Consider the following 16547-nt stretch of genomic DNA (forward strand, 5'->3'; position numbering starts at 1 on the left):
AACACAATCCGGACACGCCCCTAAGTCCAAAATCATCCAACGGAGCTAACGAAATCGACGGAACCCCATTCCGGAGTCGTCTTCACATAGTTCCGACTACGATCAATATCCTAAGACTTAAGCTTCCGTTTTAAGGACTAAGTATCCCACCTCACTCCGAAACTAAAAACAAGACCTCTCAACAAGTCACATAAGCAGAAAGGATACAGGGAAAGCAGTTAATAGGGTTCAGGTGGTTACATCCTCCCCCTCTTAAAACAATTGTTCGTCCTCGAACGAGCATAAAGACATGCCTGAAGTAGTGAAAAGATGAGGGTAATGGCTGCGCATATCATGCTGGGTCTCCCAAGTCTCCTCCTTGACTGGCTGACCCTTCAATTGAACCTTCACGGAAGCAATGTTCTTTGACCTCGGCTCTCGAACCTGCCTGTCCAGAATAGCCACTGGCTCCTCAACATAAGATAGATCTTTGTCCCATTGGATTGAGATGAAATCCAACATATGAGCCGGATCACCGTGATACTTCCGGAGCATAGAAACATGGAATACGGGATGGACCCTTGCAAGACTGGCAGGCAAGACAAGCTCATAAGCAACCTCCCCAACTCGCCGCAACACCTCAAATGGGTCGATAAACATTGGGCTCAGCTTGCCCTTCTTCCCGAACCTCATAACGCCCTTCATAGGCGAAACCTGGAGCAAGACCTGCTCTCCAACCATGAATGCAACATCGCGAACCTTCCGATCTGCATAACTCTTCTGTCTGGACTAGGCTGTGCAAAGTCGATCCTGAATCACCTTTACCTTATCCAGGGCATCCTGAACCAATTTTGTACCCAGTAATCTAGCCTTGTCTTGCTCGAACCAACCCACTGGAGACCTACATCGCCTACCATACAGAGCCTTATATGGTGCCATCTGAATGCTCGACTGATAACTGTTGTTGTAGGAAAACTCTGCAAGTGGGAAGAACTGATCCCAAGCACCCCCAAAATCTATCACACAAGCGCGGAGCATATCCTCCAGTATCTGAATAGTGTGCTCAGACTGTCCGTCCGTCTGAGGGTGAAATTTTGTGCTCAACTCAACCCGAGTATCTAACTCATGCTGTACAGCCCTCTAAAACCGTGATGTAAACTGCGTACCCCGATCAGAGATGATAGATATCGGTACACCATGAACACTGATAATCTCGCGGATATAAATTTGAGCCAACTGCTTAGAAGAATAGGTAGTCATCACAGGAATGAAATAAGCTGACTTGGTCAGCAATCCACAATCACCCAAATTGCGTCAAACTTTCGCTGAGTCCGTGGGAGTCCAACAACAAAATCCATAATGATCCGCTCCCATTTCCACTCGGAATCTTTATCTTCTGAAGCAATCCACCTGGCCGTTGATGCTCATACTTAACCGGCTGGCAATTTAGACACCGAGCCACAAACTCCACTATGTCTTTCTTCATACTCCTCCACCAGTAATGCTGCCTCAAGTCCTGGTATATCTTTGCGGCACCCGGATGAATGGAGTACCGCGAGCTGTGAGACTCCTGGAGAATCAACTCCCGCAACCGATCTAAATTGGGCACACATAGCCTGCCCTGCATCCTCAATGCACCATCATCTCCAATAGTGACCTCCTTAGCATCACCGTTCTGAACCGTGTCCTTAAGGACAAGCAGATGGGGGTCATGATACTGATGCTCCCTGATACGATCATAAAGAGAAGATCGAGAAACCACACAAGCCAATACTCGACTAGGCTCAGAAATATCCAATCTCACAAACTGGCTGGCTAAGGCCTGGACATCCAACACTAATGGCCTCTCTGCTGTTGGTAGATATGCTAAACTCCCCAAACTCTCTACCCGGCGACTCAAAGCATCAGCCACCACATTGGCCTTCCCCGGATGGTACAAAATGGTGATATCAAAGTCCTTAAGTATCTCCAACCACCTCCGCTGGTGCAAGTTAAGATCCTTTTATTTGAACATGTGCTGCAAACTCCGGTGATCGGTGTAAATCTCACAAGGGACACCGTACAAATAGTGCCGCCAAATATTCAAGGCATGAACAATAGCTACTAACTTAAGGTCGTAGACATGATAGTTATTTTCATGCACCTTCAGCTGTCTGTACACGTAGGCAATCACCCTACCGTCCTTCATAAATACCGCACCGAGACCAATCCGCAACGCATCACAATATACAGTATAAGACCCCGAACCTGTAGGCAATACCAATACTGGGGCTGTAGTCAAAGATGTCTTGAGCTTCTGAAAGCTCTCCTCACACTCCTCTGTCCACCTGAACAGAGCACCCTTCTGGGTCAGCCTGGTCATGGGTGCTGCAATAGATGAGAATCCCTCTACAAAACAACGGTAATACCCCGCCAAACCAAGAAAACTTCGGATCTCCATAGCTGATGATGATCTAGGCCAACTCTGCACTGCTTCTACCTTCTTTGGATCCACCTAGATCCCATCACTCGATACTACATGACCCAAGAATTCCACTAAGTCTAGCCAAAACTCACACTTTGAAAATTTTGCATATAACTTCTTTTCTCTCAAGGTCTGAAGCACAGTCATCAGGTGCTGCTTATGATCCTCCCGAGTCCGGGAGTACACCAGAATGTCATCAATAAACACAACGACGAATGAGTCAAGATTGGGCCGGAACACACTGTGCATCCAGTGCATAAAAGTTGTTGGGGCATTGGTCAACCCCAATGACATCACAAGGAACTCGTAGTGACCATACCGAGTCCTGAAAGCAGTCTTCGGGATATCTAGCTCCCGAATCTTCAACTGATGATAGGTGGAACGTAAATCAATCCTGGAAAATACCCTGGCACCCTGTAGCTAATCAAATAAATCATCAATACGAGGCAATGGATACCTGTTCTTCACTGTAATTTTGTTCAACTGGCGGTAATCAATACACATCCACATAGAACCATCCTTCTTGTTCACAAATAAGACAGGAGCACCCCAAGGTGATACACTGGGCCGAATGAAGCCCTTATCAAGCAACTCATGTAACTGCTCCTTCAACTCCTTCAATTAATGAGGAGACATACGATATGGAGGAATAGAGATGGGTTGAGTGCCCGGCAACAAATCAATGCCAAAATCAATATCTTTGTCGGGCGGCATGCCCGGAAGATCAGCTGGAAACACATCCGGAAAGTCCCTCACTACTGGAACTTACTCAACTGTAGGGGTATCAATACTGACATCTCTCACATAATCTAGATACACGTCACACCCCTTCTCAACCATTCGTTGAGCTTTAAGAAATGAAATAACTCTGCTGGGAGTATACTCTAAGGTACCTCTCCACTCAAATTGCGGCAAACCTATCATAGCCAGCGTCACGGTCTTAGCGTGACAATCAAGAATAGCAAAATGGAACCAGTCCACTCCCAAGATAACATCAAAGTCTACGACACTGAGCAATAATAAATTGGCTATGGTCTCAAAACCACTAAGAGCAACTAAACACGACCGATACATGCGGTCCACAACAAGAGAATCTCCCACAGGCGTAGACACATAAACAGGGGAACTCAAAGAATCCCGAGATATGCCCAAATACGGAGAAAAATAAGAGGACACATAGGAATATGTAGAGCCTGGGTAAAATAATACCGACGCATCTCTATGACAGACCAGAAGAATACATGTAATGACAGAGTCAGAAGCAACTGCCTCTACACGAGCCGAAAGAGCATAATATCTGGCCTGACCTCTCCCTCTAGGGCGATCTCGACCTCCCCGACCTCCACCTTGAGCTGGCTGAGTAGGTAGGGTGGTAGTTGGAGCTGGAATCATAGCCTGAGGACCCGGTAGAGCACGTGGTGGCTGAGAAGTCTGTGGAGGTGCACCCTTCCAAAGTCTGGGGCAATCCCTCACCATATGGAGGGTGTTGCCACACTCAAAACAACCCCTCGGAGGGCGTGTCTATTGTGACTGACTCGGGCCAGGTCTGCTAGACTGGCCACTAAATGCACCCCGAGCAGGAGGCACACTAGATACTGGCAGTGCATAATATGGCCCATTAGGCTTAGAAGGGACCGGAATACCACTGGCGGCTGGAAGAGCTGAATGAATGGGGCGACTCCCATAACCCCTACCATGGCGTGATTCTACGGAACGAGCACCATAATAAGAACCAGTCTCTCTCGAGCTCTTGGCCTCTCTCTCCTCTCTATCCCGGACAAGCATGCCTTCCAATCTCCAGGCGATACTCATAACCTACTGATAAGAAATATCCATCTCCAACTCTCTGGCCATACTAATCTGGATACTAGGGTGGAGTCCCTCAATAAACCGTCGAACCTTCTCTTGTACTATGGAAACTAAGGCTGGTGCATGTCAGGCCAAATCACTGAAGCGAACTGCATACTCTGACACAGTCATAGCATCCTGGCGCAACTACTCAAACTCCACGCGCCATGAGTCCCTGAGGCTCTGAGGGACATACTCTCTCAAAAACATGTCCGAGAACTGAGTCTATGTAAGTGAAGTTGCCTCATCCGGACTACTCAACTCATAAGCACGCCACCACTGATAGGCTGCTCCTCTAAGCTGGAAGGTGGTAAAAGAAACCCCACTCATCTCCGCTATGCCTATAGTACGGAGAATTTGATGACACTCCTCCATAAAATCCTGAGCATCATCAGTTTCCAATCCGCTGAAGGTAGGTGGGTGGTACTTCTTGTACCTCTCAAGTCTGAGCTGCTCCGCCTCAGAAGCAGCCGTCCTAGTCTTGTGCTGAACCAGAGCTACCTGCTGCATAGGGATGAACTCTGGGGCTCGTCAACCTGGACCCTCTGCTCAGGAGTGCAGGCTGCAGTAGTCTGTGCCCCTCCCGCGGCCTGAGATGTGGCAGGAGCAAGTGGAATCAATCCAGCCTGAGCTAAGGTGCTGAACATGCTCAAAACCTGGTCTAGAGTCTCCTGGAGGGATGGTGTAGCAACAGGTATCTCAGGTGTCTGCCCTCCTGCTGGAGTTACTGGGGACTCCATTGTAGCAGCTCGTGCGGGTGCTCTGGCTGCACCGCGTGGACGTCCTCGGCCTCTACCCCGGCCCCAGCCCCGTCCTCTCGCGGCTCTAGTAGGGGGCGCGGGTGCCTGATCATCAGATCTGCCTGTACGTTTCCTCACCATCTGTGAGAGAATAGAATACAGAAGTTTAGAATTTTGATGTCAACAAATTTTGCACGACAAGGAATCAAAGAAGTATAATTTTTTCTAACAAGTCCATAGCCTCCCGAAGATAAGTACAGATGTCTCTGTACCGATCCGCGAGACTCTAATAAACCGGCTTATGTCTCACGACACCTATGAACCTAGAGCTCTTATACCAACTTGTCATGACCCAAACTCCCTCTGTATAACATCGTGACGGCGCCTAGTCTCTACGATTAGGTAAGCCTAACAAATTGCGGAAATATAAAAAAAACGAAAGTAAAACTTGGCAACTAACAGCAGTGGATAACTAAATAACTAATAACAATGCTGCTCGACATATGCAATAACCAATACTCTATAATACACAGTCTTCCCAAAAGCCGGAACATCGTAAGTCACAAGCTACAGATGGAAACTAGTATATCTATACACAAGAGTCTAACAAAAGAAGTACGGAAGGTAAATGACATAGGAGAGAATAGAGGGGGACTCCGAGGTCTGCGGACGCGGCATATGTACCTTGAAGTCTCCGTACAACAGCAAGCACTCTCATCTAGTAGCAGGGTTGATAAGGAGCACCTGGATCTACACACAAAAATATGTGCAGAAGAGTAGCATGAGTACACCACAACGGTACCCAGTAAGTGCCAAGCCTAACCTCGGTAGAGTAGTGACGAGGTCAGGTCAAGTCCAATAGTATACAATAAATAAACCAGGAAAATATAACATTATAATTAGAGATTGGAATTTAACAAAAAGAAAACACAGCGATATAACAATGCAACACACAGGGATAAACAGTAGGGGATCTACCTAGATACCGTCTCGTAGTCCCAAAATAAATATGCAGGGAGAACGCCCGAGGTACCCCCTCGTAGTCTCAAAAGTAAATATACAAGGAGAATTCCCGAGGAACTGCCTCGTAGTCTCAAAAGTAAATATGCAAGGAGAACTCCAGAGGAACCGCCTCGTAGTCTCAAAAGTAAATGTGCAGGGAGAACTCCCGAGGAACCGCCTCGTAGACATGCGATATTAGGCTAATAAGGATAACTACGCATGTTGGAATAGCTCAATTAAGAATAAAAGCCGACTAACACTCCTTTAAACGGTATAACTCAAATTAAAGGAAAAACATGTTTACTACTGAGTAAAATAAATTGGGTTTTTCAACAAATAGCCAGTGTACGTGCTCGTCACCTCACGTATACGGTGCTCACATATCACGACAATACCAAATCCTAAGTGGATTTTCCCCACACAAGGTTAGGCAAACCACTTACCTTGAACCAAGCTCAATCAATCGGTAACAATGCCTTTTCCACGAATATCCAACTCCAAATGACCCAAATCTAGCCAAAAACAATTACATATCATAAATACAACTATAATAGACTAATCTAATTAATGAAATCAAGACTTTAAGAAACATTTCGAAATTCGTCCTAAAAAGTCGATCCGAGCCCATGTCTCGGAATCGGAAAAAAAGTAAAATATCTGAATGCCCATTCACTCCCGAGTCCGACCATACCAAATTTAACAAAGTCCGACCTCGAATGACCACTCAAAACCCATAATCAAACTCTTCAAATTCCTAGCCTCAAACTCCCAAATTCCACCTTAAATACATACTAACTAGGTGAAAAAATAAATGGGGAAGCAAGATTATTGATCAAAAATAAGTATAAGGGATTTACCTCAAGATATCCCTCAAATATTCTCTCAAGAAATTGCCAAACACGAGCTCAAAATGTCAAAAATTAGTAAAAATGGCGAACCCTTCCATTTAAGTGTTCTATCCAGAAATTTCGCATCTGCGGACCTCTAGTCGCATCTGCGGTGCCGCACCTACGGAATTTCCATCGCAGGCGCGGAAATCTCTTAAAGGGACTTGGTCCGTATCTGCGAGCAATGGGTCGCACCTGCGCCCCCGCTCCTGCGATCACTCACGCCCTGGCCCCCTTCCGCTTCTGCGCTCCATCTTCCGCATCTGCGGATGCGCAGATGCGGTTATAACTCCGCACCTGCGACCCCTGGCCTCTTCCTTGAAAACCGCACCTGCATCCATTGGCTCGCTTCTGCGAAATCGCACCTGCGGTCAATGTTGCGCAGGTGCGATCACACCAGGTGCAACAACTTCAGCTATTCTTCCAAAATAAAATTTGATCCGTTAACCATCCGAAATCAACCTGAGGCCTCCAGGACCTCAACCAAACATACCAACTAGTCCTAAATTACCATACGGACTTAGTCGAGCCCTCAAATCACATCAAACAACGCTAAAAACACGAATCACCCTCCAATTCAAACTTAATGAACTTTGAAACTTTAAACTTCTACCACCGACGCCGAAACCTATCAAATCACGTTCGATTGATCCCAAATTTTGCACAGAAGTCATATTCGACATTACGGACCTACTCCAACTTCCGGAATCAGATTCTGACCCCGATATTAAAATGTCCACTACCGGTCAAAATCTCTAAAAATTCAACTTTCGCCATAGCAAGGCTAAATCAGCCACCGACCTCCAAAATACAATCCGGACACACCCCTAAGTCTAAAATCACCCAACAGAGCTATCAGAACCGACGAAATCCTATTCCGGAGTCGTCTTCACACAATTTTGACTACGATCAAAATCCTAAGACTTAAGCTTCCGTTTTAGGGACTAAGTGTCCCAACTCACTCCGAAACTAAAAACAAGACCTCCCGACAAGTCACATAAGCAGAAAAGATACGGGGAAAGCAGTTAATAGGGGATCAAGGCTATTACTGTCAAAACGATCGGCCGGGTCGTTACACATTGATGAGGCAATTGCAGCAGAGTTCGGAGGGAAATGGGGTAATCATTTGGGGTACACTAATTTTTCTCTTGAATTGGATTCTATAGTCATTGCCAACATGCTCACAAACAGGACTACTAACAATCTGAAGATCAAGATGGTCATAGACAGAACTATAAACGTCATTGAGAGTGCGAAAGTGACCGTGAAACACTGCTTTAGAGAGGGAAATGATCAACTCGCGGATTCTTTAGCTAAACTGGCTACTATATCTAACCAGAGCTTGCTCTGTCATACCTATCAGCAACTTCCTAAGATTGATAAAGGTCCCTTCCTCTTAGATAAGTGGCAGTTGCCAAGCATAAGGTCTAAATACGTCAAGTGCAATTTCTTTATAAGCTAGACTCTTGTATAGTAGTCTTTTCAGTTAGGAGGACGTTGTATATACCTCCTACTAATTTTTTGGGGGTGATGGAATCACCATTGTTGTATTCTTCCGATGTTAGGCTAAGCCCCCCTCACTGTTCTTTTTTGAAATACAACGCCATCCAGACTATGTCTGGGTAACTTTATTTATATAAAAAAAACTGCAGATTAAAAGATAAAAAGTATTAACGCAAACCAAAAAGCAGAAAAGTAGCAGCAGAACCATGATTAACATAATCTAGCCTTAATTAGTAAATGCGTTAAGTAATAAATGTTAGATCCTAAAAGTATGAGATAGAACACCATTTGTGAAATTATAACTCTATCGTTTCAATAAGCTAAGTGAGATAATTCAGATCTATAAAGGGCAGGGCATACCCAGGAGTAATTTACAAAAAAACAAAACAAATTAATGATACTACTCTCCACAATTTGTAAGACAAAAAAGAAGAACAAGGATTTTCATGCGTAATTTATAGAAAATTGAATCACAATCTGATGGAATGATCCGAAGGACTCCAGCTCCTCAATCCCTGCTATTACAATTAAATTGCATCAATGTCCACAAGATGAACATTATCCTCAAAGGGTCAAAATCTGGAAATCTACCCTTGAAGACATTTTAAAACTCTCCCAAGTAGCAGCAACATCCAGAAATGACCATTTGGCTTATAATACAAAAGAAGATGCGCGTATAGTTGTAATGTTTTTGTCAAAAGAGGAATGTTCAACAACATTTGTGACCACAATATAACATACAGTATAGAACTCAATTTTACTTTTCATCTTTTATCATGCGGTATTCTGTCTTTAAGTTTGTAGGCTTAACACATAAAAAAGTCAATAATAAAGATATCATGGATAATTATCATTAGTGTACTCATATGTTAATAGAATCATTTATAACACAATTTTACTTGAAATGTATATTTTTAGCCTCTCAAAAAATAATAGCCGACAAAATGTGTGTGTGTGTATATATATATATATATAGTACGAAGGGCCTTAGCGAAATATCGTTCGCCTTTTTTACCCTTTAAAAATAGAGTTCACACTAGACAAAATAGTAATTCTAATTAATTCCCTAATATTTAGGAATAGTCATTTAATTTTACTAGAAATATTTCTTTATTTAAAATATATAACAACTCTTAATATTTAGGACTTTAAAAGTAATAAAGTTTTACCTTATTTAAATTATTTTCTCATTCAAATTAACATATTTTTTTATTCAGATAATATGAATTATATTATTTGATGGGCGTGGAACTCACTTGAGGGACAAAGAGTAGGTTTATTATTTAAAATTTAAATCAAAAGATCCAAACACCGTTAGTTATATATATTCTATTTTGAATTTAGTTTTGAAAGAGTTAGTTTTGATATTTAGAAAAGAATTCCTTGGTTTTAAATTGTTGTTGTCTTTTATATTTCGTGTGTATTCTCACTCATGATTATATTTAATTATTAATATAACTTTGAAAGTCGTGACAAACATCAGTAATAATCAAAGGCGGACCTAGAATTTTTATGCGACATGGGCACATTTGTCACGACCCAAAACTCTATTAATGGTCGTGATGACGCCTTACACCATTGTCAGGCAAGCCAACCATAATAATTAACTTAATTGCTCATTTTAGAAATTTTAAATCGTAATTTCTTTCAATTAAATATTACAAGATAGAACTCACAAAGTAAGTGATAAATATTTTTTCTCAACTAAAATACCAAACAACCCATAACCACTCCCAAAATTCGGTGTCATAAGTGCATGCGCATTTACTAGGGAGAAAAATAAAATACAGCATCTGTCCGGAATACAAATTGGACAGGTAAAATATAAATAACTCTGAAGGAGACTATGCTAGTTGCGGATCGTAATAAAGAATGCAACTCACCCAAGTCTCCGCATTAACCACATCTCTGCGCCCACAAGGCCGCTAGACATATATGTACCTGCACAAAAAATGTGCAGCAAGCGTAGCATGAGTACGTAAACAACGTGTACCCAGTGAGTATCAAACCTAATCTCGAAGAAATAGTGACGAGAGGTCGACTTTCACACTCACTATGGGTCAATAAATTTTTTTAAAAAAAATATTTAATAAGACATGATTTATATGAACAACAATAATTTTCTTAACAAACAAAATCAAATAAATTCTCAAATTTAAAATAATTTCCAATTTATCAATTAGCTTCATGTCACGACAAAATAATCCAACTAGTTGTGATGGCACCTAACCCAACCCGCTAGGTAAGCCAATTACCAACTATCCAATTCCAATAAAATTAATAAGGTAATTAATTAAAATAGATAAAACCAATACATTTTCCTAAGAACTAATAGTACAAATCATGAGCTTCTAAGAATAGAATTTACAAAGTTGATATGAAGTAAATGCATCTTCTGTTTGAAAAGTATATAAACAGAGATTTCATAATCTAAGTCTACCATAAATAAGAGGCAGCTACCATAAGAACGCATGTACATCTTCAAATCTGGCAACCATCTAGCACAGCAACAACAGCAGCCAACATCTACACGCAATGTGAAGAAGTGTAGTATCAGTACAACAAACCCCATGTACTGAGTAAGTAACAAACCTAAGCTTAGGTTGAAAGCAGTGATGAGCTTTTACCAAGGTCGGGTCTAAAATCAATAGTCAACCATAGTCCATAACAACTTAAAGCAAATAATATAAGAAGTAACTCAGAAATAAAAATGCTCAGCTAAATCATGATTTCTAAAAATAGTTCTTCCTTTCAAGTACATCAGTGAAAAACCCAAATCGTTTACCGAAGTTGCCAAAAATATGAATAAGTTTGAAAACAATAATTTTCCCAAAATCCTTTAAAAAATAAATGAGATGACTCCTTTTCTTTCAAGATAACCCGTGTAACACAAATGCATCACTATGTCCATCTGTCAACATGTGTGAGAAATCATGAATGTTGTGATACTGTACAACATGAGAAAAATACATCTCTATGTCTGTACTTCATGTGTGCATGTCAATGCGATGCAACTCAGTAATAAAATCATATGCATACTCTCAGATTATCATTGCACTCAGTCCTCCCAATCGCTCAGCACTCATACTCAGAAGGTACATGCGCTCACTGGGGTGTGTACAGACTCCGGAGGGGCTCCTTCAGCCCAAGCGCTATAATCTGCACGGACAACTCACGCGCTATAATAGTATCTGGATCCGCACGGACAACTCACGTGCTATAATAATATCTGGATCCGCACGGACAACTCACGTGCTATAATAATATCTGGATCCACACGGACAACTCAGGTGCTATAATAAGCCAGTCTAGCCTGCTGCGGCGTGCAACCCGATCTCATAATTTTCCTCACAATCAGGCACTCGGCCTAACTCAGTCATCAATCTCTCCAGTCTCTCGGGCTCACAATGTCATGAAAGTCAGCCCAACATGATGATATGATGAATCAATATATAGCAACAGAGACTGAGAGATGATATGAAATAAATGAACATGAGTGAGTATGAAATTTCAATTTAAACAAATAATTCAACAACAATATGACCTTTGTGGGTCTCAATAATACTGGCATATAGCCTCAGCATGATTTTCAATATGACTCTCACCTCAAATTCCTTTAACATATGACAATACAAGGAAAATGCCAATATTAGTTCAATATAAAATTCCACGAAAATAATTATGTCACAATTTCTATAGTGCACACCCACACGCCCGTCACCTAGCATGTGCGTCACCTCCCAACAATTCACATAATACATGTATTCAGGGTTCATACCCTCAACTCCAAGATTAGAAGAGTTACTTATCTTGAACAAGCTGAATCCAATGTCGAGCAAGCTAAACAATGCTCCAGAAATTCTATTCTGTGCGTATCAACTCCTGAACGACTCGAATCTAGCCACAATAAATTTGATTCAGTCCACACAATTTATAAGAATTAATTTCATATCAAAATATTAATATTTTCCCACAAAATTCGAAATTACACTCCAAAAATCTCGTAACCCGACAAAAGTTACAAAATACGAGTGCCCATTCAACTACGAGTCCAACCATACAAACTTTACTCAAATCTGACATCAATTCGACCCTTAAATCTTCAAATTAAACCAAGAGGGTTTTCGCAATTTTCCAACTTAATTCACCAATTAAATGTTAAAAACAACCATGGATTCGGGTAATTTGACCAATATTGAGTTAATCCCGTTGTTTTCTCTGAAAATCTACCAAATATCGCCTCTTCCCGAGCTCCAATCCATCAAAAATAGAGTCAGAACTTAAACTCTCTGCCCAGTCATTTGCTCTAGGCGATCGCGAACATACCCACGCGATCGCGAAGAACAGTTTTCCACTGCCCAGATTTTCTTAATTGCGATCGCAGAAATGGCCTCGCGATCGTGAAGTACAAAGCAGACTGCCCACATATTTTACCCTATGCGAAATCACTCACGCGATAGTGTATCAATGCCTCTCAAACCTACGCGAACGCGTTCTGCCCCATGCGATCGCATAGAGCAATTCCGTCCCTTCATCAATTGCTCAAATCCTTCTACGCGAACGCGAACGCGACCTCATCCATGCGTTCGCGAAGCACGGCTTAATTACGCGAGCGCGTACTTTTCTCTGCGACCGCATAGAACAAAAATACGCCAGCCCTAAATAAGCTTATGCGATCGCGTCCCAATAATCGCGATCGCGTCCCACTCATCGCGATCGCGAAGAAGGTTTGAAATACCAGAAACCAGCAGCTACCAGCAGTGCAAAAAATGAAGGAAAATAATTCGAATACCATCTGAAACACGCCCGAGCCCCTCGGGACCTCAACCAAATATACCAACAAGTCCGAAAATATCATACGAACTTAGTCAAAATCTCAAATCAGCTCAAACAACATCAAAACAACGAATCGCACCTCAAATCAAAATCTATGAACTTTAAACTTTCAAATTCTATATCTTGTGCCGAAACACATCAAATCAATCCGGAATGACTTCAAATTTTGCACACAAGTCATAAATCACATAATAGACCTATTAAAATTTTTAGAATCGGATTTTGACCCCAATATCACAAAGTCAACCCCCCAGTCAAACTTTCCAAAAATTCAACTTTCGGCATTTCAAGCCTAATCCTACTACGGACCTCCAAATAATTTTTCGGACATGCTCCTAAGTCCAAAATCACCATACAGAGCTACTGGAATTATCATGATTCAATTCCGAGGTCGTTTACACATAAGTGAATATCCGGTCAACTATTCCAACTTAAGTACCTCATTTCACTCTGAAATCCTTGCAGACCCGAACCAACTAACCCGATAAGTCATAAATCAATTGTTAGGCATAAATTGAGCAGTACATGGGGAAACGGGGTGGTAATACTCAAAACGACCAGCCGGGTCGTTACATTCTCCCCCACTTAAACATACGTTCGTCCTCGAACGTGCCAAGAATTGCCTCCAAGCCATAAAATCACTATTCCATCTTACCATGCACGTACCCGGGGGTGATCCCATGTCACCCTATTATAAATAGGCCTGACAACACAATACAACTAAAAACCATTAATTTAACCTTAGCCCAAAAACCTTAGAATTCAATTCCCAACTTTTAGAACTTCTTACAAGACTCGAATCTCACAGTTACACACTGTATAAGTCTGACCAAGCTACATCGAGCTATAACTATAACCACAGATATAATCACCCAACATATTACACAACACGCATGCCCATAGCACCTTTCCTGATCACAATGACTACTCCAAAACCAACCAAATACTAGTATTAAACCCATATCGAACCAAACCTCATCCCAAAACCTTCGTACACTATTGATAATAAAAGAACATGCAGAATCTCGCAACCCCTTATCAGACCCATAAATCACGGAGCTCTCTCGCCCAAACCAGAACCACAATCACTTTCTAAGCCGATTTTCAATATTATTCTCCCGAATATACCGTAATCAAACCTGATAGTACCTATTCTAGGTCCAACGACCATATGTTATTAAACACACTATCCCTCGGCATGTGGCACCAATATAACTCTGATCCACAAATTGTGCCATCCGTGCACCAATACGCAACAATTCAAATGTATTCAGTCATGGAAAATGACTCAAATGAGAGAACTGCCTCGCAAGATTAACAAGTACCGCCCAAAAGAATTGCTGAAAATCCATCACACACCATAGAACCATCACATGATTCTAACACAAGGTTCCTTCCTTAACATAACTCTGCTGCAATGCGCGACCCCATCCAAACGCTGGTCCATATTATCTACCTCGAGTCACCCTACTCAAAATTAATAACGACGGAGAGGCAAATGACAAAAAAAATGACACACAAAACCTAAAAGAACATAACCAATATGCAATCAATCATGCAATACCCAAATACTCATCTCGCTCAAATTCTGCCATAAGGCCCCCAATAGAACTACACCATGTGTGCATATAACTGATGAATCACAACTCCTTGTAGCATAGAAGAGTAACCCACAAATCACTTCAGAACATGAATAATTTCAACATCAACCGAATGGCACATCCCTCAACAATAGCAGTATGGCGCCAACCAATCCGACTCAGTGTAGAATACACATCCTAATTGGGCCTACCAATGGACCCCAAATCAACTCTGCTCACCCAGAAATAGATAAATAACCCTCTTAAAATCCACAACGACCGGGTCATAATACATACTATTATCTGGCTAGCTTCGGCCACGACTTCATAGTATGCAACCATGAAATAATCTGCTCCTGACAATTCCAAATCTCCCAACCCCTAGAACACGCGAATTACCATTTCTGATCCAATCTCCACCGCCCGAATGACTATCACATCCTTCATGCACGATCATCCACTCAGAATATTTCCATAATTCTTCCATGCCACATAGCAATAATTTGAATATCAGTAGTCTAACAACCAGGACAATGCCGCAATACCTATGAAATATCTATGATTCAAAACATAGTGCGCCTTCTGAAATGTACACTCTACTCACGCAATACCAATTATTTATTGCATTCATGACCTCTAAGAATTTATCACCTCCCTTTCAAAACTAAATCGTGACCTTGCACATGCCAACCTTAATCCCACACAACACACCGCATCTATCATGCCATTATATGAAAAATATGAGAACCTCATAATCATTCTGAGTCACAAGTAGAATACATATCCGATCAGCCAAAAGCCTTCCATTTTATCCCATCTAGTAGAAAATCACAATAATCAACATGCTCCTCAGGCCGGTAGGAAAATACCCATCTCAAACCGTGGTAGAAATCCTCGAGAATACTTTGGAATCCATTTGCACATAATCAACCCATCATAGCTAAATCTCTCTAACTCAACCAAGCCACACAGGTCACCAAACCCAAGAATATTTCCACCAAAATATTTGTAAAGTCTTACCACACTGTAATTACCCAAAAGACCGATCCTACCATTACCATACTGGTCCAGTCTACTACCCAGTTGTCCTATTTCTCCTAGTCCCTTCCGGATTTGTCTTCAAATTGATACTTCTCCTTGCTAAAACACCATGATTCTTAACCACAACTCATTATAAGACACTTTAACATAAAACTACACCGCCCTAAGGCCCATCAGTCAATGTATTCTTCTTAAGTACCCCAAAAGCACCACAAACGAGACATCCACTCTGAAAGACCTTATGTAAATTTAAAATTGTCCCCCTTTTATTTCTTATACTGAAATATAAAGTCCCTTGTCATACAGAATTTCCGCAAGTCCAGTCGCCATTAAATGCAAATCTCAGATTTTATCCATACACAAGTCCGGAGAAATTCTCAATTGCTATATATAAACCTCGAACCTATTGGAACTTTCTCAAGAGTCTCCCCCTTTGTTCAAATCCAAATTACACCGCCCAAATGGGCCAAGAGACACGTGCCCCATTAGCACAGAAACACTCAAAGAATTAACTCTACTTTAATACCACCGATCAATTTCATATACTCATAAAGCGCAATATAACCCGTATCCAAAAATTTCCTTATTCGAGTCATTCTCGAACTCCACCTCTGCAAGTCATCACTGATTCCCAAGTAAACCTCCGACCAAAACAAAAATTTGACAC

At 41.7% G+C, this 16547-nt stretch overlaps 1 protein-coding gene across 1 annotated transcript; it reads right to left on the reverse strand.

Annotated features, from left to right (window-relative positions):
* Positions 1 to 252: 252 nt before the first annotated feature.
* On the reverse strand, positions 253 to 672 carry LOC138908401 (uncharacterized). Its single transcript, XM_070199064.1, has one exon. The coding sequence runs from the start codon at positions 670 to 672 to the stop codon at positions 253 to 255; it is 420 nt and encodes a 139-aa protein (XP_070055165.1).
* Between the last annotated feature and the right edge of the window lie 15875 nt (positions 673 to 16547).

This window comes from Nicotiana tomentosiformis, chromosome 3, assembly GCF_000390325.3.
Source record: "Nicotiana tomentosiformis chromosome 3, ASM39032v3, whole genome shotgun sequence".
NCBI classification, from domain to species: domain Eukaryota; kingdom Viridiplantae; phylum Streptophyta; class Magnoliopsida; order Solanales; family Solanaceae; genus Nicotiana; species Nicotiana tomentosiformis.